General features: G+C 43.8%; 1 protein-coding gene across 2 annotated transcripts in view; it reads left to right on the top strand.

The window, feature by feature from the left end:
• The window catches only part of KATNBL1 (katanin regulatory subunit B1 like 1), a 1,007,693-nt gene that overhangs the window by 703,249 nt on the left and 279,528 nt on the right, over window positions 1-24,916 (top strand). For both annotated transcript variants that reach the window (XM_044073973.1, XM_044073974.1), the window contains exon 8: window positions 14,816-14,923. In XM_044073973.1, the coding sequence (XP_043929908.1) occupies window positions 14,816-14,923 (108 nt within the window). The remainder of the gene's footprint in view (window positions 1-14,815; window positions 14,924-24,916) is intronic.

The following is a 24,916-nucleotide window of genomic DNA, read 5'->3' as shown; positions in this document are numbered from 1 at the left end:
CTGTTCTGCTCCTAGCCAAGGGCAGTCATCACAGATTACCTCCTAGGTTGGACCTGCTTACACAAGACAAGGGATCGCTCATCCATCCTCACTTGTCCACTTTTCAGCTGACATTGTGGGTGATAAGGTTTTGATCCCTTTTTAGGCACCTTTTTTTCTGAGGACGTGTTTAGGCTTCTTCAGGAGGACTAGAAACCCACTACCTGAAAATTCTGTAAATCCAAATGGAAAAGATTTTTCTGTTTGTTGCCCTGCTAATAACCAGAATCCACTTTTTGTGGAGAGCCCTCTGGTTTTCTTTGTTAAAGCTTACCATCTGATGATGCCCTTCTCATTCTGCTTCATATATGGGTCTTGGGTCCAACTTGGCCACCTCCCACAGACTTTAGCTTCCAGGGTCAAGCTTCTCCCCTACCTATAATCTTCTACCTCTAGCCCAACTTCCTCAGATGTCGTTTGTCACTGGTGTGCCGAGACGTGATATTCCAGACTCCGATAAGAGTTAACTTTTTGCATAGTTTTTTGGGATTAAGTTTTCTATCCCTCAGTAAACCTACTCGAGGAATCAAAAGGGGGCTAAAAAAACTTGATTCCATAGGTCACAAGGTTCTTTCCCTGGCCAGAGTAGAGAGCTGTCATCCAGAGGCAGAGGAGGAGCCTATAATGGGAGACGCCTCTCTAGAGGCAGAGGGGGCCAGCAAAACCAGGGCGCTAGGGTATCCTTTCCCGACGAGCCCTTTCAGTGCTCCTGAAGCACTGCCCAGCAGTCCTACTCTGGAGGCAGTCAGGGGAAGTTTTTCTCTCCACTCAAGTGCCTGGGCCTGAATCACTACAGATGCTTGGGTTAGAAACATTATATCCAGAGACTACTGCATTCCAGTTTCTCTTCCTCCTCCAAATTTACTGAAGCCACTTCCTGACATTCCACCCAGAGAGGGAGTTGACATTGTCCGAAATCGCCAGATTGCTGCAGAAGAGAGGTCCCAACTGCTTTTGGTGCCAAAGAAAACAGGGGACCTGCAGTCCATTTTGGACCTAAGCAGTTTCAATTTATACATAAAGAAAACCAAGTTCCAGATGGTGACGGTACAGTTGCTGAGGAAAGACTATTGGATGTGGTCGGTGGATTTCAAGGATGTGTACCATCACATAAATATAGACAGGGGCTCCAGATGTCATCTGCACTTCTGCCTGGGAGCCAGTCCCTTCCAATTTCAAGCCCTGTCCTTTGGTCTCACCGCAGCCACCTGGGTGTTTACGAAGTATATAGCAGAGGTTGCAGCTTGTCTGTGACTGCGAGGATTTCAGGTATTCCTGTATTTAGACCAGTGATGGTGAACCTTTTGGGCATGGCGTGTCATAAATTCAGAAAATGTCAAACTCGAGACTCCTGGTATGTCACCCCCCCCCCCCCAAAAAAAAAATTAGTAAATTAAACAGCATAGCTCTCGATATTTATCAAGAATAAGTCTTAACAGAATCAGAGGCAAATCCAGAAATAAGAGACCTGAACAGTTTTCAACTACTAGTACTATTAATTTGAGTCACTAGCAGAAAAAATGAGTGTGAATTAATGCACATTTTTCTGAAGCAACATAAGTCTAATTATTGTCATTAAGGGTAAAAAGTCACCAGTTTCAGGAGGGATTAATAGGGACAGTTGAGAGGAATGTAAAACAGCACACACTTAGGAATGCAGACTACTTGCCTTTTGCAGAAGTTTAACCATGAAGAGAAAACAGTGTCAGCACTGCCCTTGGCAGACTGTATCGAGACACTATACAGAAATAGCCTTTGAGGTTAATAACTTCCTTACCTCTGCAGCAGTGTTGAAATGGCTCCTGGCACAAAATAATTAATTGCACTTCATAGGAGCAATGAATGCAAAAGCAGTTTCTTTGATAACTTGGGTGTTGAATGCTGGCGTGTCACCCAAAATGTTGTGCCGTGTCATAGATTCGCCATCACTGAAAATTTAGATGATTCACTCCTGTCTGCCCCACTCTGCGTCAGTTTTGTTAGGCCAGGGCTTATCTTTACCAGCTTTCTCACTTTCTACACATCGCTATAAATTTGGACACGTCTCAACCAATGCTGGTCCGGAGTACAACTTAACATTTCTCCGGTAGCTGCTTTGCCACAACATTGCAGTGACCTGTAGCATTTTCAATTTCAAGCCATTCTGCATTCCCCATCTCCTCCAGCCAGGTTGATTCTAAGAGCTGTGGGGTATGTGGCAGCTGCCATTCTTTTGGTTTTGCTAGCCAGGTATTGTATGCGCATTCTGCAATGGATTTTGTCGGTTCAGTGGTCTTTTCTACATCAGCTCCTATCTGCTCCTATCAAACTGAAAAACATTTACAAGTCTCATCTACAGTGTTGGATTCATACAGATCTGACAGTAGGAGGACCTTTCGTTCTCCCCTTATGCTCAGCCACTGTGACCATGGACGCTTCCTGTCTAGGGTGGGGGGTGAGGCATTTCTAGGGTAAGATGGTCCAAGGCACATGGACTCAAAGACCAGTCTGCATATCAACGTTTTTGGAATGAGATATGTCCTCCTGTCATTGCAAGCCTTTCAGGATGTCTTCCTTCCAGGGGCTATCGCTGTTCACACCAACAACATGTCAGTAGTCTGATACATTAACGAGCAAGGAGGAATCCATTCATAGCCTCTCTGCAGAGAGGCCATGAGGATCTGGGAATGGGCGATCTCTTCAAACTGCTTTCTGCTTGCAACACGTGTTGGCAGACAGGCTCAGCAGGTCGATTCTGATGCCTCATGAGTGGTCCCTCAGTCACTCAGTAGCGAACAAGATATTCGACCGTTGGGGTCTACCCTGCTGCAATCGTTTTGCATCATCTTGCAACAACAAATGCGGCTGTTTCTTCACTCTGATCCCCCCCCCTTCAGGGGATTCTCAGAGGGGTGCTCTGGTCCACGATTGGCTTCGGGACTCCTGTATGCCTATCCCCCCCCTTCCTTTGATTCCAAGATTTCTTCAGAAAGCCAAACAGTTGAAGAGTATAGTGATTCTCATTGACCCCTTTTGGCCTCATCAAGTGTGGTTTCCCTTCCTCTGGTCTCATCTCAAACATCCTCTGTGGATTCTGGAACCCAAACCTGACTATCTTTCTCACCCAACGTTAGGACTACACCCCGATCTTTCCACTCTCAAGTTAGCTGCATGGTTTCTTAAGTTCCTATGATTGCTAGAGGGTCCAGGATTTCCTCTCTAGTCAAAGCTATACTTTTGGCCTTTCAGAAGGCATCTACTAGGAAAGGTATACAAGAGTAAATGGAAAAGATTTTCCATTTGGCCAGTCACCAATCACATTGATCTCTTTTCAGCTCCTATTTCCTCTGTTCTGTCAGTTTTGATATCTTTATATTAGCAAGGTTCTAGTTTTGCTACCATAAAACTTTGGTTGGAGGCCATTTCCAGTTTCCTTTCAGGATTACCTTCAGGGTCGGTTGCTTCTGCAAAGCTATGTAAAGCGTTCATGAAAGGTGTTTTTCTTTTGAGACCACCTATCAAAGATCCTACTGCTCCATGGGATCTCTCTAGTTCTGCACGCTTTGACTCAAGTCATTTTGAACCAGCTAAGGATTGTGACTTGGTTTTTGTCATGGAAGTCCACTTTTCTTTTTGCCATTACATAAGCGAAAAGGTTATCTGAGTTGCAAGCACTCTTCCAAGCATCCCTGCATCATTTTCCAGAAGGATAGGGTTTCCCTTTATACAAACCCTTCTTTCATGCTGAAGGTGGCTACTTCATTCAATATCAACCAATGCATTCAATTACCGATGTTCTTGCCTAATTATTCCAACAAAGGGGAATATCTTTTGCATTCGTTAGATGTTCACAGGCAGCTTCGGTTCTACCTTCATAGAATCAAGCAGTTCAGAAAGTCGAAGCAGTTATTTGTCTCTCTTTCTCCTAATCATCAAGGTCAAGCTGTTTCGAAAGTGACAGTGGCAAAATGGATTACTAACTGTATTTCCTTTGTTTATGAAAAGAATAGTTGGCAGTTGCCTGGTCCTCTAAAAGCTTAATTGACAAGGTCCATTGCTGCGTCATCTTCTTTTTCTTTTGTGTTCCCCATTGATGACATTTGTGCTGCACCCACTTCTCGTACCTTTGCTTCTCACTATAAATTGGATGTCGCGTCCAGGAGCAGTATGTCCTTTGGTGCTTCGGCATATCCTTCCCTGAGGCCGCCCAAGAAATTATGTATCTGGGGATTCGGACCCATACGTGAAGTAAAATGAGAAGGACAGCATCAAATGTATTAGTTATGTACTTACCATAACTTATCTGTGTTGTCCTCTTCTCATTCTGCTTCACCTTCCTGCCCAGCCATCCCCCTCCAATTGGATGTGGTTTTAGAGGGTCTAGAAAGCCTCTGTTGGAACCCAAGTTCCAGGTGAGCTCCTAGTTGTGTGTTCTTTTGTTTCTTGTCTTGTGGTGGTAGCAAACTCGATCTGAGGAGGTTGGGCTAGAGTTAGAGGATTGTGGGTAGGGGAGGAGTTTGAGCCTGGAGACTAAAGTTTGTGGGAGGTGGCCAAGTCTGATCAGAGACCCATACCTGAAGCAGAATGAGAAGAGGACAACACCGATACCAAGTTATGATAAGTACATAACTAATAATTTCAGCTGTCTCTGCTCATCTGCCATTAACACCTTCCCTGGTCGCTAGATTTGAGGTCAAGCAATTTCTGAAAGGTGTCCTTCATATCAAACCTTCCCAGGAAACCCGTTCCACCTTCCAGGGATCTTACTTTTGCTCATGAAAGATTGACTTATGCTCCTTTTAAACCTGCTGCTTCAGCTTCCTTACAGCATTGTACATGGAAGACTGTTCTTTTTTTGGCCCTTACTTCAGCTAAGAGAGTTTCTAAACTCCAGGCTGTTATGTCCAATAGGGACAGGGTGTCTTGTCATACTAATCCTTTTAAGCCCAAGGTAGTTAAAGAATCGTCTCAAGTCTGTTAATTTACCTCCCTTCATTTCCTTCTTCACAGGCTGCTAGTTCCTTTAAACGTTGGATTTCAATAGGCAGCTCAGATATTTAGGTAATACTAAAGCCATTTCTCAAGTCTGAGCAGCTTTTTATTTATTTTCATCTCAGATGTATAGGTTTTGTTATTTCTAAGCAAACCACTTCCTCATGGATCTGCAAGGTCATTTCCTTTTGTTAGTCCTTTCATGGAAAAAGTTTTTCTGCCTACAGTATGTAAAGGCTCATTCCACCAAAGAGAAAGGTCCCAGGATCCATTTAGTCTTTTGAGTCCAGTACCCAAAACTTCAAGGCAGTCAGATCCACCTGTCAGTTGGGTCTGAATTCCCTCCCCTTAGGCTTTTTCCCAGAGCCAGTGAGTGCTCGGCTGCATTGATCGAGCCCTCATAACAAACCACCTTTTAGGCCCTCATCGGTAGCTACAACGTTAAGGACGGTCCGAGCCACCAGTGTGCCACAAAAACTGGACTTCAATTGAATGATGAATTGAGGACATCATTTCAACTTTGAGTCCTTCCGGTGCTGTCACTGAGGGGAGGTCCGGGTACAGGCACATCGACCCTGTCACACTTTTCTCTGATACTGGTTTAGTATTTGGAACCAGTTCCCATGGGTATTAACCCATCCAGCAAAACTCAGTTGGATCTGATAATCCAAGCAACTTCGACTTTCAACTGTGTTCCTTACATTCTCAACTGCAATGCTGTTAGATTGGGACAAGTGCCAGAGTTGAAGTTTCAGGTTGTAAGAATTGAAAGGACTGTAGAATACTATAATAAACTGTAATGAATGTCTTTATCTTCAGTTACCCAGAACTGTGCGGAATAGGTGCCAGACTGTCCTATGTGCCATATTTTCTTGTACGTTTCAAAGTAAAGTCTGCATACACTGTAGTTCGGTAAAGAACATTTTATTATGTAGAGTGGACGTAGATGGCAACAGTATCTTAATCAGATCTCACAGTCTCACATAACTGTGCTGATAAAGTGAATTATGTCTGTAGTTTCTGTACTCTTATACTGTCTGTATTTTCTGTACCCAGAATTGCTTACTTATTATTGTCCATAATTTCTGTACTCGGAATTGTTCCTCCTTACTCGGTCACGAATATCTGTATCAAACTTCTGTGGACTGCAGTGCTATGACTTTGTGTTAACAGTCAGAGCTAGCTAATTGCTGTGTTTGAAGTCTCTCTCCTAATACCCAAACCCTGTAAATTTCCTACAAGTTTTACACATCGGTTTAATCTTGGTTCCCAAGCCTTGTACCAGCTAATCTAGATCTGTTTGTACTCAATATGTTGCACATTTTTTAGCACATTTTATTCTCATCTCTGTTCTAGACAAAAGGTTATTCATTTGTACCAAAATATTACTTTCTATTGAAATTGCATGTAAAATATGAAATGAAAATATAGGTCTGCTTTAATTTGGCTGCATTTCTAGGCCTATGCAAAATGAATACTGTTTATGTAGGTCTAACAAACTACATGTAAGTGAAACCTAATATTACAGTGGTGCTGGAGGTGGACTTGACCCAGAGGTTCTTGGAACTGTTCCTTGCTCTCTCTGTCTCAGCACTCACCCGCACGGGTCCTATTTCCTCATTGGAGCTGACCTTATTTGGAGCCAGGGAGTCTTCCTGAGACAGTTGATAGGGACCTAATTGCAGCGTTGGCTTTTGAGGCTGTGGAAAGGGCTTTGGTTGGACCAAGAAGGCAAGGACATGCACAGTTTGTTTCCATCCCGACACCCTTTGGAACCTGTTCCTTATACCTGTCATTTGAATTAACAGGAACAGTCGGAATCCATAGGCTTCGAGACTACTAGACACTGTAGTTGTCAGTCTGATTTCAACCTGTCTCCAAAACCCCAGAGACGTATTCCAAGCAAAGATGTACAAATGGAAGCACATAGACTGCTTTCTTGAGTCAGTCACTGAAGACCTGGATTTGGATGAGGGAGAAGGATTCCCATATCCCCCTGAAAGACGTCACATGTGCGGACGTCCAGAAATTGATGAAGTGCGGGGAGTGTTGGTCCACTGAAACTCCTTCAGATGAGTCTGTTTGTTGAAGCTTTTGGGTCTTGGCTTATCTGCATCCTGTTTCCCCCCCTAAAGATGCCCTAGTAGAGCTCATGAAACAGAGGACATGGAAAGGACCCTGATATTACAAACCCAATCTCTCTGAAAAACTGACTACTTTTTAGCAGCCCCAAAAGATAGGAAGCTTTGTTTAGAATGACTCCCAGTCTATGCCATGATAGGTGCAGCAGCCACAAAGAAAGAACTGTCTGAAAAGAGTTCTTCTGTACATCCACTAACAGTCAAAGGCATTGGACAGATTGCGGAAATAGTCTTGCGCTTCAGCGACCTTTGGTCTCAGAGCAGTGAACTACCTTGCACACTTGACACATTTTTAGAGGGACTTGGTCAAGGAGATTTCCAGGTCTCTGTTTTAGCTTGCCTTTGAATGTCAAAAAAATGGACACCCAAATGTCAGCCCTTCAAATCTACTTCTAATGTAGCCATGCGCTTGTTATCCAATGCACATGATGACAAAGCAAGAGTGATGGGCATTACCATGACTCACCATACCTGGATGCAGCTATGTGATTTTGCAGAAAGCTTCATGATGTCCTTTCTTAATCCTCCTTTGATTGTTCCACTCCTTTTGGACCCAAAATTAGAGAGCCTTTCCAGGCGTGAGCAAGACTGTAAGAATCCATTTCTCCACCCCACAGATGTCCTTTTCCAGGAATCAAAGAGGAGGTAAGAAAATGTGGTTCGGAAAATTCAGGGTTTTCACCACAACACTCTTGGGGATAGACCCACCCCCAAGGAAGAAGAGCAAGCAACACGAATGGACATCATGCTAGATGCAAAGGTGGACAACAGATTCAGGGTTTCTGTGATCCCTTCACTAAGAAACCCTGCCAGCATCCCTTAAGGATTACCTGGCTGCCACACTCCAGAGACAGTTGGGGAGGCGCTTTAACCTTGCACCCACAAACCTGGCAAAACATTACTTCAGATTCCTTGGTGTTGGGGATGATCACCAGAAGCCATACCATTCCCTTTGTGTACCCTCCAAAAAAAGATTAAAGTTTCCCAATATTCCACCCATCGCAACATAAGTTTCAGAGTTGATAGAAAAAAGTCATCCAGCAGGACCTCTGACCAGTTAGAATCTGGAGTCTGTTCCAGGTTTTTTTTAGTTCTAAAAAAGACATGTGACCTCAAGCCAATATTGGACCTCCGCCAACTCAAACTATTTGTCAAACAAAATTCTGGATGGTCACCGTACAGTTCATACTCCCTCTGTTGAGGAAGGATGATTGGATGTACTCTATATACATCTCCAAGATGCCTTTTACCCTATAGAGATTCAAAGACAATCCAGGAGATTTCTCCTTTCCAGCTGGGAGCGCATCATTACTAATTAAGAGAACTCCCATTCGGTCTCACCACAGTCACTAAGATTATGGCAGTAGTAGTAGTTTATCTTCAACTACAGGGGATCCAAGTCTTTATCCTATCTAGATGATTGGCTCCTAACTGCTATTTCCAGGGATCTACTGCTACATCAAGCATTACTACTCCGTCTTGTAGATCAGCAAGGGATAACAGTCAGTCAAGTGAAAGGCCAGCTGTCCCCTATTCAGCAAGTAGTATTCATAGGATGTCATCAACAAAGTTCAACAAATTGCCAGACTCCCAACAGCAAGAGTGCTGTCATTAAGACTGGTGTCTTCTCCGATAATTCAACATCCCAGTCCACAACCAAGATTGATTCTTTATTAGGTCTGATGGTCTCTACCATCATTTTAGTTCCACTGGTGAGATATCACTTGAGTGTGTGACTGCATTCTCGGTCCAGTGGTCACAGAGCTTTCATCCAGCTCATACCAGAATTCGTCTCACTGAAGTATGCAGAAACCAGGTAAGGTGATGGATAACCTCTGTTTCAGTTGCAGAGAGGAGACCCTGTTTTCTTCCAACACCCCTGGCCATAGTAACCATGGATGCTTCTTTTCTAGGATGGAGGGGCATTTCTAGAGGCGGACTATTCAAGGTACTTGGTCACCTATGGAGGCTAAACTTTACATCAGTGCCTTAGAGATGAGAATGGTCCTCATAGCATTGATCATACCCATTTTGCTGGGAGTCCATACGAGTCTGGCAATGTCTCCCTTTACTTTCTGGTAGCAACAGACATTCCCCTTATGTTGAATGTACTAGCAGACACGTCGCATAAGTGACTTCTCAAACAGACTGTGGCAACAGAGATTTTCAGCTTCTAGGGCCAACATTGCTGCATCCTCTAAGCTTCCAACCTGAACATCAGGTGCAGCAGCTTCCAACCTGAACATCAGGTGCAGCAGTTAGTTTACACTCATCCCTGTACAGGAAGAGTCACAGAGAGATTCTTTAGTCTACACTTGCCCCTAACCGCACACACACACACACACACACACACACAGACACACACAGACACACACACACAGACACACACACACACAGACACACACACACAGACAGACACACACACACAGACAGACACACACACACAGACAGACACACACACAGACAGACACACACACACAGACACACACACACAGACAGACACACACACACAGACAGACAGACACACACACACAGACAGACAGACACACACACACAGACAGACACACACACACAGACAGACACACAGACACACAGACAGACACACAGACAGACACACAGACAGACACAGACACACAGACACAGACACAGACACACAGACACAGACACAGACACAGACACAGACACACAGACACAGACACAGACACACAGACACACAGACACAGACACAGACACAGACACACAGACACAGACACAGACACACAGACACAGACACACAGACACAGACAGACACACAGACACAGACACACAGACACAGACAGACACACAGACACAGACAGACACACAGACACAGACAGACACACAGACAGACAGACACACACAGACACACACACCCTCAGATGCACCTATAATTTCTTTCAGAACTTTTTCACCAGGGATCCATTTTTCTACCATTAAAGTTCAAACTGCTGCAATTTCAAAAATTCACATAGGCCATAGTCCTGCTTCCATTGCTTCTCCTAGAATATCTAAAGCCTTCTTCAAAGGAGCGTTTTTCCTGATGCCTCTAATTTGAGGCCCGGTTCCTCTGTGGAATGTCACAATTTTACTTCAGTGATTGACTAGGAAATCCTTTGAGCCAGCAGCCTCAGCTAACCTGAAATACATTTCTTGGAAAGTTTTCCTAATTGTCATTACATCCACTAAGCAAATTTGTGAATTAGAAGTACTCTCATACAAGCCACATTTTCTCATTTTCCATAAAGACAGTGTGATTTAAAACAACTCCTACCTTTCTCCCAAAGATCTCATCTGAATTGACAGGATTTTTTTTCCTAACAAAGGCAAACATATGCTTCATACCTTAGATGTTTAGACAGATCAGGTTCTATTTGAATCATACCAAAAGTATTAGAAAATCAAATCAACTGTTCACCTCCTTTTAGAAAACAAAATTGGGAAGTTGTGTCAAAAGTTATGATTAAGTGGCTTTCAGACTGTGTTTTTGGTATATAAAACTAGAGGGTTGTCTGAAAAACAAGAACTCATTCCTCTAGAGCAATTGCAATCCTTTGCAGCATTCATGAAAAGAATCCCATCCCCATCGATGATGATTGCGCAGCAGCAACTTGGTCACTGTTCGTACGTTTGTCTCATTACAAATTGGGTGTGTAGTCTAGAGCATTTGCCTACTTTGGGCCTGTCACACTCAGGAATGTCCTTCCCTTGATACCACCCAAGTTCCTTTAGGCAATTTGGGAATCTGTCCCAAATGTTGAATCAGACATCACTGAAAATGATGTATCCATATTGTCTCATTTTTATACTGTTCATCCCTTCTTCCTTCCAGACTGAAATCTGCAAACTTCAGGTGTTTGGCCAGGCCTCATCCAAGACCCTAAACAGCAACAAAAACAAACTAAAACTGGAAAAGTTGATTCAGCACGACACAGAAACACCAACCAGGATCCAAAACAGCTTTATTGTCTTCAAACTCTAGTGCCTCGGCCACTGTTAAGCCTTCAAGGAGTAAAGTTTCAGTAACATAGCACAATATATATAGTCACACCAATCAATCAATAAAACTATTATACAATTAAATAATAAAATTAGTCAATTAAATCACATTTTTCCAACAGCATTCTGTGTTTAAGCCTCTGGGTAATAGTGCCAAACTTTAAAATAAAAAGTTTCATACTTTAAAAGTAATTTTGCCACAACTGCAACATCAGACTCTAACTTTGCTATCTGTTGTAAAATAGTTGCTTTTAAAGTGTCAGTGCTACCATTATGAAATTCATAAAAATGTTGAGCCAAAGGGCTCTCCATTTTTTTATTTTTTATGTCCCTAAGATGTTCTAACAGCCTGATTTTAAACATTCTTTTAGTTTGCCCTATATAGAACTTGTGGCATCCACATGTGATTGCATAAACCACCCTATTAGTTCTACAGGTGTATGAACCACTTGAATAAAATGGTAAATTATTAATATTAGAAAAAGTTCTATATACAAATGGGCAAGCCTGACATTTCCTACATGGGAAAGTACCTAAACTAGATGGTTGAAGTGGTATTTTATTCCCTGGATTAAAAAATTTTGTTCGTACCACCATATCCTTAATATTCTTACCTCTTTTATAGGAGAAAATTAATTTTTTCATTTTTAAATTACTTAATTCATCATAATTCTCTAAAAACTCCCAAAAATGCAATATTTTATGTTTTACCATATCACTACATACATTGTATGTGGACACTACAAATAAATTATCCACCTGACTTTCTCTATTGATTGTATAACTATTAATAATCTTTTTCTTATTGTACCCATCATATCTCATATTTATGATTTTTTTTATATCTGCATCCACTAATTTACTATCATAATTTCTATTTAAAAACATCCTTTTAGTTGTTTGAATTTCCTTATAAAACACCTCATCATTACGACATAATCTAGAAATTCTTAAAAATTCACCATATGGCAATGCTCTAATAATGTGTGCAGGATGACAGCTAGTTGCTTGTAAAAAGTGCTGAATCAACTCATCCAAGACCCTGACTGCTTCAGGTGACATTTCCCAGCTTGGAATACTTAGTAAACTGATAATTTTATTCTATAGGAGTTTTATATTTATTAAATCACTACTCTTTCAACCTGTAGCCTTCTCTGTTATCAAGTTCCTGGTATTCTTTCTAGGAATTCAGTGCTTTAAAAAAGGGGGGGGGGTGGCATAAACCTGGTTCAGGTCTTCTATGGCATTTGTTGCTACCTAGAGGCTTATGGTCATTGATTTATATACTTTTAAGGTCTCTGTTTATACAGGGTCTCTGTAACCTCAAACTTAAAAATGGTCAGATGTTAAGCCGATCAGCAAGTCCAAATGGAGTAAGATTTTAGCAATGCGGTTAACCAGCAGCACAAACATTCTGGATGTGGCCCTAACTGAAGTGGAATGTGTCTGAGATGTCCAATTGAAAATGCTATTACCCAGAATTGTTCATGCCACTGTATAGTTTTGGAATAGGAAGTAAGAGTAAAAATAGAGAGATAGGAGCAGTGGTGCAACATTTCAGAGGAGTAGCTTATGCTGAGCCTGTGGGGAGATGTCACAGTCAAGAGTCTGGAGCCTAACTGAGGAGGGGTGGTGAGCAAGTTGTGAGGATGGATCAGGGATACAGTAGTATGGCTTTGTGAAAAAGTTTGAGGAAAATGGTCAGAAAAGACTGTGTTGTGATTATTTATTTGTATGAATGAGAGAGCATTAATTAGGGCAGACATTGAAGTGACACTCTGAGCAAGAAGACGTGAGACCAGTAGAGGCAAGGTAGAGAATGACATTGATAGGTGGGGGTCATGAGGGATTCTGATTCCTTTTAGGGGTATAGCAAAAAGAGGAAGTGAGGGAAATTCATACTTAATCCGAGCAAGGATGGGATGCCAATGAGATGGGGGGGGGGGGATACCTATATTAAATGTCTCAACCTTCACAAAGGAAGAGAAGGGCAGTGCAATGCTCAAAATGAGGTTAAAGCAGAGGAATGAAAATCCTGACTAGAACTGAAATAGAGGCTGTGGTGAGGACACCTATGGCAGTAGGAGTGAAATGCATAGAGACCGGATAAGCTTCCTCCTAGGATACTCCGGAATCAGGCCATTCTGCTAATCATCTGGTGGAGATCTTCAACAAATCACTGGCCATTGAATAAATGCCTGTAAAATGGAAAGATGGCAAGAGTAGTACTACCATATATTGTGGAGATCTGGAAAAATCCAGAGAATTGTAGGCTTGTTAGCCCTAACATCTGCAACAGAGCAAGTACAGAAAAGCCCAAAGGAAAGACTGTTTTCCTTGCAAGCATCACTTTTGAGGGATCACCTAATGTGGGCTTATGGGCCAGAAAAGTCTTGACAGCTGAAGCTTGATATAGCATTTAATGTTTTGCATGAGTTTGAAAGGGAGGTACCGGTAGACATGTTCTACCTTGATTCCATCATCAAAGTCTTTGACTCATTTTACAGAAACAGCTGCTAGGAGGACTACAAGGAGGGGAGCAGGAATGCAGAGGCTGAAAACATGGACTGCACCATGTTTAAAGTACATGTCACAAAAGGTTATGATGAGTATGGTTTCACCAGTAAAAGTAATGCATGGGGTACCAAGTTACTCAGAGTGCTACAGTGCTCATTCTTGGAACCAGTACTCTACAGTTTGTTAGCTTTAAATATATTTGAGAAGGCCAGAAACACCTTTTTATTATTACACAAAATAAAGTACAGTAGCGGAGGATTGGGAGAGTGAGATAAAAGTCTAAGGGAAGGGCTTAGTAAGAGTGAACAAATAAGCTGAAGGGTGGCAGTTAGGTTTATTATACACATGGGTAATGTTCTGCATTTGGATCACAGCAACCTGTCAGCTGTGTGAAATAGAACTGATAGTGGCAGTGCAGGAAGGAAAATCTGGGGACTGTTGTACGTGAACTGATCACTGAAAGCAGAGTGAGAACAAATTTGATGCATCTAAGAGTAGTGGATGACTCCTATCCCAAATGCTGATCAGGCCTCTGAGCACTGTTTGTCATTTTGAAAGCCTCACAGGAAGAGGAGGGAACATCAGTCTTGCTCAGAGGAGTCCATCTAAAAGCCATCAGGTGGATATGTGGTATGGGGGTAAAAGAGTATGACCCAGAGACTATTGAAAGACATAGATCACTGGAAATCAAAAAGGTCAGAAGAACATGATATTGAGTGCAATGGGTATGGGGCGGTCAGCTTCCTCCCTAGAGCTTCAAAATGAAATTCCCACAGATAAGTTTTGGAACCAGTGGAATGCGCTGCTTGAATGTGTAGTGAAGAGGGAGTCGAAGATGGCAGATGAGAGCATGGTATAACTGGGAAAGGAGTGATTTGGGAGTGTTGACTGTTAAGTGCACCTTGAGTTAAACTAGGTGGAGTAATTGTCTCCTTTTGTTGTCTTGAGTACTTTAATGTAAAGAAGCATACATGATCTCAGGTTTCACACTGGATGAAAAGATGGGCAGACTGTATGGTCACTGGATTCTGTTTTGGCTGTAATTGAGCATGATGTTCTTTTCTTATAGCCTTTTTTTTTGTTTAGCGTGCAAGTAATTAACATAAAACTGGCTTTTTTTCTCTTGTCTTCAGGTACGTATTAGTGGGTTTACGCTGGTTGCTAGCTGTTATCTTGAAATGGTGGCCAGAGCTTTCAGGAACTAAGAACAGTGTACAGCAGCAGGTTCCGCCAGAGGATGAGTAAGTTGAACCATTTTTTTTTTTTTTTTTCAACAGAGTTTTTCTTTGATCTTAACCTTTTCACATGTAGTCTCGGTGTATGACCTTTGTTCTATTCCCGTTTATTGTTTCTGGAATGTCTGCATACTTCAGATTTCTTCTGCTTCTGCAGCTGTTGTCTTTAGCCTTTGGAATCTTTACTGCTACAAGTTAGGATAGTACACAGGGCTGTCTTCCATGTATTTTCAAATTTTGCTGCATTAGGTGCCGAGATGTTGGATTTGCTGATATCACTTGATCTGACATTAAGGACCCTCTTACATGCATTTTGTAGTTGGGTTTATCTTTTCTACGAGTCAGCATTCATTGTCTTTTACCAGAAGTTTGGTTTGGTTGCAAACATCGATACATGATTACAAAGTATGATGTCAGATGTCAGCTGTGGAAACTCATTCATCTGCATTTGCCAGATCTTTTTAGTTGCTGTTACTTATTTCAGATCTTGATCCTTGCTGTCGTTAGTAGAACATTGTACATTTGTGTCCTGAAGATTTATTTTCAGTGCTGAAAATTTGATTCCTGGCAGGAGATTCCTACTGGCAGTGGGGAAGACTTTTTTCTTGATTTTCAAGAACTGAGAGGCAGTTCTGGCTCCCACGACTTTGGGACGGTTGACTGGGTTCTTCATTTTCACTGGCCTCCCAGGAACGGGGACTGGTGTCACTTAAGAGGAGCAATATCCTATTTAGGTCCTATCCTCTTTCTCCAAGAGACTTGAGATGTGGGGAAAGGTGCATCCTATGGTGTCTATTTGCCTTTAATACAGGCAGTTTTGTTCAAATGTCAGTCCACCCAGCCTGATTATGGAGAGCTGCCCTTTGAGCCTTCTTGGTCATAAGTTGAAAATATTCAGGGGCATGGCATCTTTCCTGAAGGCTTTGTCCCTATAACTGACTGGACACAAATGGCCCTGTTGAGGGAAGAGTCAGAGTGAGCTTGGCGGTAGGGTTCATGGCCAAGGTGTTGGAGACTGAGTACTTGTAAAGCTGTTGGTGGAGATATAGTCACTGATGTGTTTAATGTTCCTGCTTTTATGAAGCTGTTAGTGTATTTTGACTTGTCTGTCACAGATTGTTTGAAAAGGGCTCAGTTCACTTACCTAGTTTACAAATGTTAAATAAATCAATTTCATCCTTAAGGACTGTAGTGCGTTGCCAGCATCAGGCCCAGTGCAGACCTTTCTTCCTCAAATGCCTCCTTGTACATGCATCATTCATGCATTAGTTTGTGCTCTGGTACCAGTCTGACCAGCACTCAGTACGTTTGTCTCATTGTCACAGGCTCACATGTGATAATGGTGTATGTTCTTCTATTCCCATGTTGCAGTATTCTGCATATGGGTTTACCCTTCAGTCTCGCGTACGTACAGCCAGTATCCAAAAGCTTTCAGACCCTCTGTGGTGCATGAGACGTCTGATGTGGTCGAGAGTTTGTGGGCCATAAAGTTGACATCGGAACACACCAGCCCTCAGAACGTTTCAGCCGCCACTCGTACGCCAGGTGTTCCTCTTACCGCTGATGTCATTCAGATAAGTACCCCATTGTGGGGACCTTTTCAGTCCTTCTAAATGTTAATATTGCTTGTTAATGTCATCCAGAAAGGGTAAGTGTCAGTGCATCCGCCTGATCCTTCACAAGGACACCCACAAGTGCTTTTTCTGTTTGGGAAAGTCTCACGACCATAAGGCCTGCCCTACCTGCCAGGCGTCGGTACCGAAAACTTTGCATAGTCACTTGCATGCGCTAAACCTGTACCTCGAGAACCAACATCTGAAACTACTTGAGCTTCGGATGGAGGGCTCTTCAGACGTCCCCACAGAACTGCCAAAAAAGGCCAGGACCTTATGGCCTATGACTACTGCTGAGCCTCTTCCAGCCGACTCCCAGCCTGTGACCGACATAGACATAGTTACATGATTGGGTTCCAGATCCACCACTTCGGAGGTCGCGGGTACCGCTAAGGATGCAGCACCATCCAGAGGCGAGTGCACGTTTGCAGAGACTATTCTGGCACCACTAGCCGACACGGGTGGGAGGGGCTGTGTTTCCTGGGGAGTTGTCTGAGCCTTCTGATCCCTTGCAGTCACCGGTTTCCAGGCAGACGTCCACTGCCCCTTTTAAAAGAAAGAAAAAGAGAAAACTTACCTCCCCTCTACAGAAACCATGCCTGATTGGCAGGCTTTCAGCCAGAGCCTCTTCAGTGCCTTCATGGCACTGAGGCCTACACTGGGTAATTTCTGCTTCCACCTGTCCTGAGCCCTAGGCCTGTGCCTGCAGATCCAGCTCCCAGGGAAGAGGAGGTCCTTTCAGATTCCTCTGAGCAACCTTTTTCCTACAACTCCCAACTCTCTTCACCCTTGGGGTACAGATCCCCAGAGGAAGAGACACTGGACCCTGACTCTCCAGTTGAAGAGCTGACCTTCAGTGAGACAGATAGCAAGATGAAAGAACACTTTAAATGGGATTACTCAGAAATGTCTGAGGTACAAAAGAGGTACTACGACCTCATTCAAATGGAAACCCCTAGCCCATTTTCTGTTCCTACATCCTGCCTGCCTTTGTAGATGTTCTTCGTGTTTCACTGTTGTAGTCATCACACTTGGGTTATCTGCCTACAAGTAGCAATCAATCGGCCAGAATACCAGTCTTGGGATTTCTGCGTCTGATGCTGTCGCTTATTCCATGATGTCAGGTTGTCAGGGGTATAAAACAGGCAGCCGACACCATTACATCAGTCTTTCTTGCCGAGAAGGAGCCCGAAGCAGAAGCAGTTCGCAAGTGCTAGTCGTCCGCTACCTAAAATTTTCTTTGTTCGAATTTCAAACCTGAAGTCTTCTAAAGCTAAGTACCCCGTTGTGGATTCTTTTTTCTTGCTCTAACCGATGTCAGAAAAAGTTAACAATTGTCTTGCCTGTGGAAAGCAAATACCTCCCAGAGATTTTCATTCTTACTGTGTCACCTTTTTAGGCCCAGACCACGACATCCCTCGCTGTAGGATGTGTGCCTTGTTTAACGCACGAACCATTCGTCATCAGGCTATCTTTGTCGCTAAATTCTTTCACACTCGTTCTCCGTATTCCGAAATGGCTTTGATAAGCCATCCGTCTACCGATCTTCTGAAAAAACATAAAGACAGAGACAGACTGCATAGGTCCAAAACTGCCAACGATGCTTCCGTTAAGCTAGTCGCCAGTCCGCCGGTACTCAGTGAGGCACTTTTGCAGCCCCTGGTGCTCGCTTTTACAGATTCGCAGGCCTCTGCTGAGACCCATTCGGAGTCCGGTATGCCGCGAGATGCTTCTTCGACGATTGAACCTGCAGATCTCTCTACCTTGGACGGGTCCAGATCCGCTGTGCAGGCACTGGCTTCTGAGAGTGTAATCCAACCTACTGATGTTCGCATTAAACCGACAACTTTGTTTTTAGCTAAAACTACCGAGTTTCTCAGGCCCAGAGTACGCACTACGCCTACAAAGCCGATGAGCAAAGTGCATGTCAAGCTCCCATGCCACAAAAACAAATGCTTAGAATGGCTGAAGACCTTATTACCCTAATTAGGGGAAGCCGGCCTTCCCCTGCTAAAAGACAAGAATTTATTCTGATTCTGCAGACCCAGGAGTCCGATGATTCTGACTCTTCTGATTACCAAGACATACCCTTATCTACCTATGAGGATTCAGATGCAGAGGAATCCATTCCCTCTGCCTCCCCTCCAGAGGATTTTTATTTTGGTGAAACCTTGCATACTTTGAGAGCATTTACGCTGGGAATGCCAGGACTACCCTCAGTCCAAAAAGAGAGACTGATAATTTTTAGAGTTGCCTCAGCACAGGCCTCTAGCTGTCCCCCCTGTCCTGGATATTGTAGATGATGTCTTCATGGTGTCTAGTCTTACTCCAGACACTTTACCTCCGGCCCCTCGAAAACCTGACAGGTAGTACAAAGTACCTGATTCTCACAAATTTCTCTAAGAATCCTACTGTGGATCCAGAGACCATTTCCCAGGGACCTAAAGGCATTAAGGCTACAACAGCCAAAAACCCTACCCCTTCAGACAGGGGATTCCAGAGCTTTAGACAGATGGGGTAAGAAGGTATATACCTCTGCAACTCTTGCTGTCAGGGCATTGAATTGCCAGTTTCACATGTTGAAATACCAGCAACATATTATGGAACTAATTAAACAAAAAAATGGTGTTACTTCCAGATTGTGCAAAAAATAAAGATTTACAAAAGTTATTGCATTCTGCAAACCAAGTTAGTAGGCATACTTTACAGTGTGGCTTTGATGCCCTAGAAACATCTTGCAAGGCTGCAGTCACGGGGTCTCTACTGAGAAGGCATGCTTGGCTAAAGGAACAAACCTTGCCAGATCATGTCATATCAAAATTACTAGACGCTCCTTTAAGTCAGGACTGTTTGTTTGGTACCAAAGCAGAAGTTCTTAAGATGGAAGAAAAAGCTAAATCTATGCAAACTGTTAAAGAATTCTTGCAAGTGCAGCCACCTAGATTCAGTAGGCATTGGCCTTCTAAAAACTGGTCCTTTCCAGCCCCTTCCAGGCCTTCTCAGTCCAAACCCAGGGGAAATGGCCCACCCAGACTACAGTCTCAAGGTATGCAGAGATCTAAACAATGGAGTGCTCCCACCTGAAAAACAGGGAGTGGTAAGCCGCCCCCTTATGGAAAAAGTTCACAATGACTTTCAATTATCCTTCCCAGCTTTTCCCAATTACTTGTGCCCCTAGGAGAAAAACTTGCCCTTCATGTAAAAAAAATGGATGTCCATTACTCAGGACTGATGGGCCCTAAACATTGTATCCCTCTACTTCCACTCACTGCCAACCCCAAGCAGGTTTCCAGGTCTTCCTCCAAACTAGTGTGCAGAGGCTCAAAAGCAGGTGCTTTCCCTGCTCAATATCAGAGCTATTCAACCTGTTCCAGTAGAACAAAGGGGGCAGGGTTTCTACTCCAGACTTTTCCTGGTGCCCAGAAAAGAAGGCTCTTGGTACCCAATCCTGGATCTATCCATTCTCAACACCTTTCTGGTAGTTACAAAATTTAAGATGCTTACCCTGCATCAGCTTCTCCCTATGCTAGCCAAGGATGCCTGGTTAGTCACTCGAGACTTAAGAAGCTTATTTGCACATCCCCATAAGGGAGTCATGCAGGAAATATCTACGCTTTAGGGCAGGCTCTCTGCACTTCCCTTTGGCTTATCTACTGCACCCAGAGTATTCACAAAGTGCCTGGCTCCAGCCATTGCATATTGCAGGCAGAGAAATATCCAGATTTTCCTATACTTGGACGACTGCCTGATTCAGGTGGACAGTCAGGAATTGCTACTTCAGCACCTGGCATTTGTAAAAAGCCTTCTCACTTCATTGGGGTACACCATCAACGAAAATAAATCACAACTGGTACCCAGTCAAAAGATTGTATTCCTGGGAGCAAGCTTGAATACAACTTCCCAGATGGCATTTCTCACTCCAGAAAAACGGGTCAATCTGACCAGCAACTACGAATAACTGGCCACCAGAACCCAGCTGTCTGCAAGGAAAATACTGCAAGCCCTAGGGTTCATGGCCACATGTATTCTGCTAATTCCATATGCAAGACTGCATATGAGGAAACTTCAGTGGTACTTAAGTCTTTGGTGCCAACATTCTCAGGACCTGGAAAGAATCATTCCGATCATACCTTGTCTAAGGGCAGAGTTCCTTTGGTGGGCAGAAGCATGCAACCACAGCAAGGGTCTGCCTTTCACTCAATCCCTTGCTTCCCAAACCCTGACTACAGACGCATCACCCTATGCATGGGGGGCTCACATGGTAGGCAAATGCATTCAGGGCCCAGGCCAAATTGTCCTTCACATCAATCAAAAAGAGATGCTAGCTGTACAGAATGCTCTGACAGCCTTCAAATACCTAATCCTTCCAGGACATCTGCTGATAAAAACAGACAACACCACAGATGTTCATCGTGCATACAGCTGCAGTAATCACAGATGGGATGTCCTTCATGGATGCATCTGCAGTCATAACAAGTGGGTTGTCCTGTCGTCAGGCAGCCCTGCAGTCGGCCGGATTCCAAAGTCCGGGTCCGGCTTCGGCTGATGTCGCACTCCACCCGACGTCATCTCTGTTGGTCTTCGGGTATAAAAGCATCAGCCGACGCCATTTTCCTCAGTCTTTCTTGCCGCGTGGCGCCCGAAGCAGAAGCTGTTCGCAAGTGCCGGTCGGTCGGATCCAGAGATTACTTCTACCGAATACTACTTCGAAGACTTCTAAAGCTAAGTACCCGTTGGGGACTCTTTCTTGCCTCAGCCGATGTCAGAAAAAGTTAACAATTGTTTAACCTGTGGGAAACAAATACCTCATAAAGATTTCCACTCTTACTGTCTGCCTTGTTTAGGCCCAGCCCACGACGTAGCAGCCTGTTCGGCCTGTGCCTCTTTCAACCGACGAACGCTTAGGCGTCGGTCGGAGTTTGCAGAACAGTTTTTCGGTTCTGATTTTGCGTACATTATGCCGTCGGATCCTCCGACTACCCAATCTACCAAAAACGCAAAGATAAAGACCGACACTCGCGGTCCGCGGTTTCGGCCAAAACCACGGTAAAGCAAATCATGAGTGTCTCGGTTTCGGCGAAACCGAGAAAACTGATCAAAGTACAGCTGAACCTATTCTTACAACTGAGGCCCCTGCTACAACTCTTGAATCGACCTCAGAAATTTTACCCACTACGGTGGTTGACTTATCAGACACCATCCCTTGGATGTCTCTACCCCAGCACGTGGTGCTGCTAGGCCTCCAGCAGCCATGTCCATTAAGGCCTTCGCCAGGGCTAAAGCAGCCAAGACTACTAAAACAGTGCCTGTTAAACCCCCACATCCAGGCCCTCTTCTAGTTCTCAAATGCTTTCTTTGGCAGAAGATTTAATTTCTTTAATTAGAGGATCTCAATCTCACCCAGACAGGGCCTCTCAGCCCCAGAGAAGAGACCTAGGGCAGAGCCCCTGAGCCAGTGTCTTCTGATGATTCTGCTGATGAATCAGACATAACTGACCAGCCAGAGGCTCCCTTCTCCAATTTTGAAGATTCTGATGCTGAAGAATCCATTCCAGCTGCTTCCCCACCAGAAGAATTCTCCTTTGGGGAAACCTTGCATGCCATGCGAGAACAGTTCCAATGGCAGCAACAGGATTTTTCAGACTCCAGAAAAGACTTAGGACCTTTCTACACCTCCCACAGCACAGGCCCTTAGCTATACCTCCTGTTCTCTCTGTGGTGGATGATGCTTTCAATGATGTTTGCTCCGCTCCAGATTCTTTACCCCAGCCCCTGCCAAACCAGACAGATTTTACAAGGTGCCAGATACTCATCACCACCTTTACAAGGCCCCACTTGCAGACCCAGAAACTATATCCCAGGGTCCCAAGGCAGTAGCAGCGACCACAGCTAAAACCCTATTCCTTCTGAAAGGGAAGCAAGGTCATTAGACAGATGGGGTAAAGGTCTACACTTCAGCTACTCTCTCAGCTAGAGCTTTAAACTGTCAGTTTCACATGATACAATACCAAGAGTTTATGCTTGATCAGTTAACTAAAAACTAACCACTGATGAATCTCTTGATAAGAAATATGTATTAGAGATTGTAAATAACATACAACAGGTTAGCAACCATTCCTTAAAATGTGGCTATGATGCACTGGAGGCTTCATTTAGATCAGCCATGACAGGCACAGTGATAAGAAGGCATGCATGGCTAAAGGAACAAGCTTTACCGGATCATGTTAAAGCTAAGTTGCTAGATGCTCCTATGGACAAGACAAGTTTGTTTGGTACACCTGCCCAGCAGGTTATGAAGAAAATGGAAGAAAAGGCAAAATCTGTTCAAACCGTTAAAGATTTCTTGCAGGTTCAACCCCCAAGGTTTAGCAGGAACTGGCCTGCCAAAAATTGGTCCTTTCCTGACTCCACAAAATTTCAAAGGGGCAGGAATAGACGTTCCAGAGGCAGAAACCAATCCAGAGGAGGTGCCTACAGAGGACGACAGTGGCAAGGTAACAACAGAGGCACAGACACAGCCACTGCCACTACATCAGCACAACCACAGTGACTTAATCCTAAATCCGCCTACCAGGGAACAAATAGCAGCTCCTCTAGGCGGAAAGTTAACCTTATTTTCAAAGAACTGGCACTACATAACAAAAGACAAGTGGATTTTACAAACCATAGATCAAGGTTACGGTTTCACTTCCACACTTTACCAGTCAAAAGAGGAATGCCAAATCTACCTCCAAATCAAAAACAGAGGCTCTACGCCAGATAATGGAGTTAGCAAACATGAGAGCTGTGGAAAGAGTGCCAACAGCAGAACAAGGAAAGGGTTCTATTCCAGACTATTCCTAGTTCCAAGAAAGGAAAAAGTTGGAGACCAATTCTCGACCTGTCCACCTTAAATACATACATCATTGTCCCAAAATTCAAAATGCTGACCCTACAGCAACTTCTTCCCATGCTGGGCAAGGAGTCTTGGCTGGTAACTCTAGATCTCAAGGAGGCATACCTGCACGTCCCCATTCGACCAATCTGCAGAAGATACCTCAGATTTCTTGCAGGATCAGAGCACTATCAATTCTCAGCATTGCCCTTTGGCTTATCTACTGCCCAGAGTATTCACAAAATGCCTGGCATCAGTAATCGCCCATTGCAGACTACAGGAATTCAAATTTACCCATACCTGGATGACTGCCTGCTACAAGGGGACAACAAAAGCAAGCTGACAACAGATTTACAAAGGGTCATTTACTTGCTACAAGGACTGGGATACACAGTCAATTTACAAAAGTCAAGGCTGATACCATCCCAAACAAGGACATTCTTGGTGAATTGGACACAGTACAACAAATGGCATTCCTGACTACAGAAAAACAAAAGAACTTCCTCTTTACTTCTTGGCACTAACAAAACTGAACAAGTTAACAGCAAGAAAAGTTCTGCAGGCCTTGGGCTTCATGGCATCATGCATAATCTTGGTCCCATTTGCCAGACTACATATGAGGAAACTACAGTGGTACCTAAAGAATTTATGGTCCCAACACAGACACAGTCTAGAAACAGAAATCCCACTAATTCCATGCTTAAAACAGGAGTTCCTATGGTGGGCTCAGGCATGCCAGTCAAACCCAGGCCTACCCTTTCGCAGATGTCAACCAAGCCAGACCATCACAACAGACGCTTCAGACCTAGGATGGGGGCCCACATGCTGGACAAATGCGTGCAAGGATTGTGGACACAGGATCAACTTCACCTGCACATCAATCTAAAAGAAATGCTGGCAGTAAAACTGGCAATCCAAAGTTCAAACCATTTCTCAAAGAGGGCCAGTTGATGATAAGGACAGACAACACCACAGTCATGTGGTACATCAACAAACAGGGAGGCACTCATTCATACCCCTATGCAGAATGACCTTGGAGCTGTGGACCCTGGCACTCAGCTACAACATTCAGTTACAGGCAATATTTGTACCGGGAAAGACAATACTCTAGCAGACATATTAAGCAGAACCACTTGGATGCCCACGAATGGAAGCTGCACCGGACATCTTCAAGACCATCTCAAAGAAATGGGGAATGCCACAGATAGACCTATTCGCATCACCTCTCAATCACCAGCTCAAAAATTCTGCACAAGGACATTCCACCCACTAGCATGGAAAGTGGACTCACTCTCCTTCAACTGGAAAGGCCTAACAGCATATGCATTCCCACCTCTTCCTTTGATACACAAGGTACTACTAAAAATCAAGGAAGAACGTCCAAGGATAATCCTGATAGCTCCAAACTGGCCAAGACAACACTGGTACCCACTACTGAAGAGCATGTCTCGAACAATATGTGGCCAATACCCTGATGCCTTTGATGTTAACTCAGAACAACTACAGCATCAT

This window comes from Protopterus annectens, chromosome 6.part0 (assembly GCF_019279795.1).
Source record: "Protopterus annectens isolate FY-2018-M chromosome 6.part0, PAN1.0, whole genome shotgun sequence".
In the NCBI taxonomy this organism is placed as follows: Eukaryota; Metazoa; Chordata; order Ceratodontiformes; family Protopteridae; genus Protopterus; species Protopterus annectens.
The sequence above is the reverse complement of the archived record's forward strand: the minus strand, read 5'-3'. Positions and strand labels throughout refer to the sequence as shown.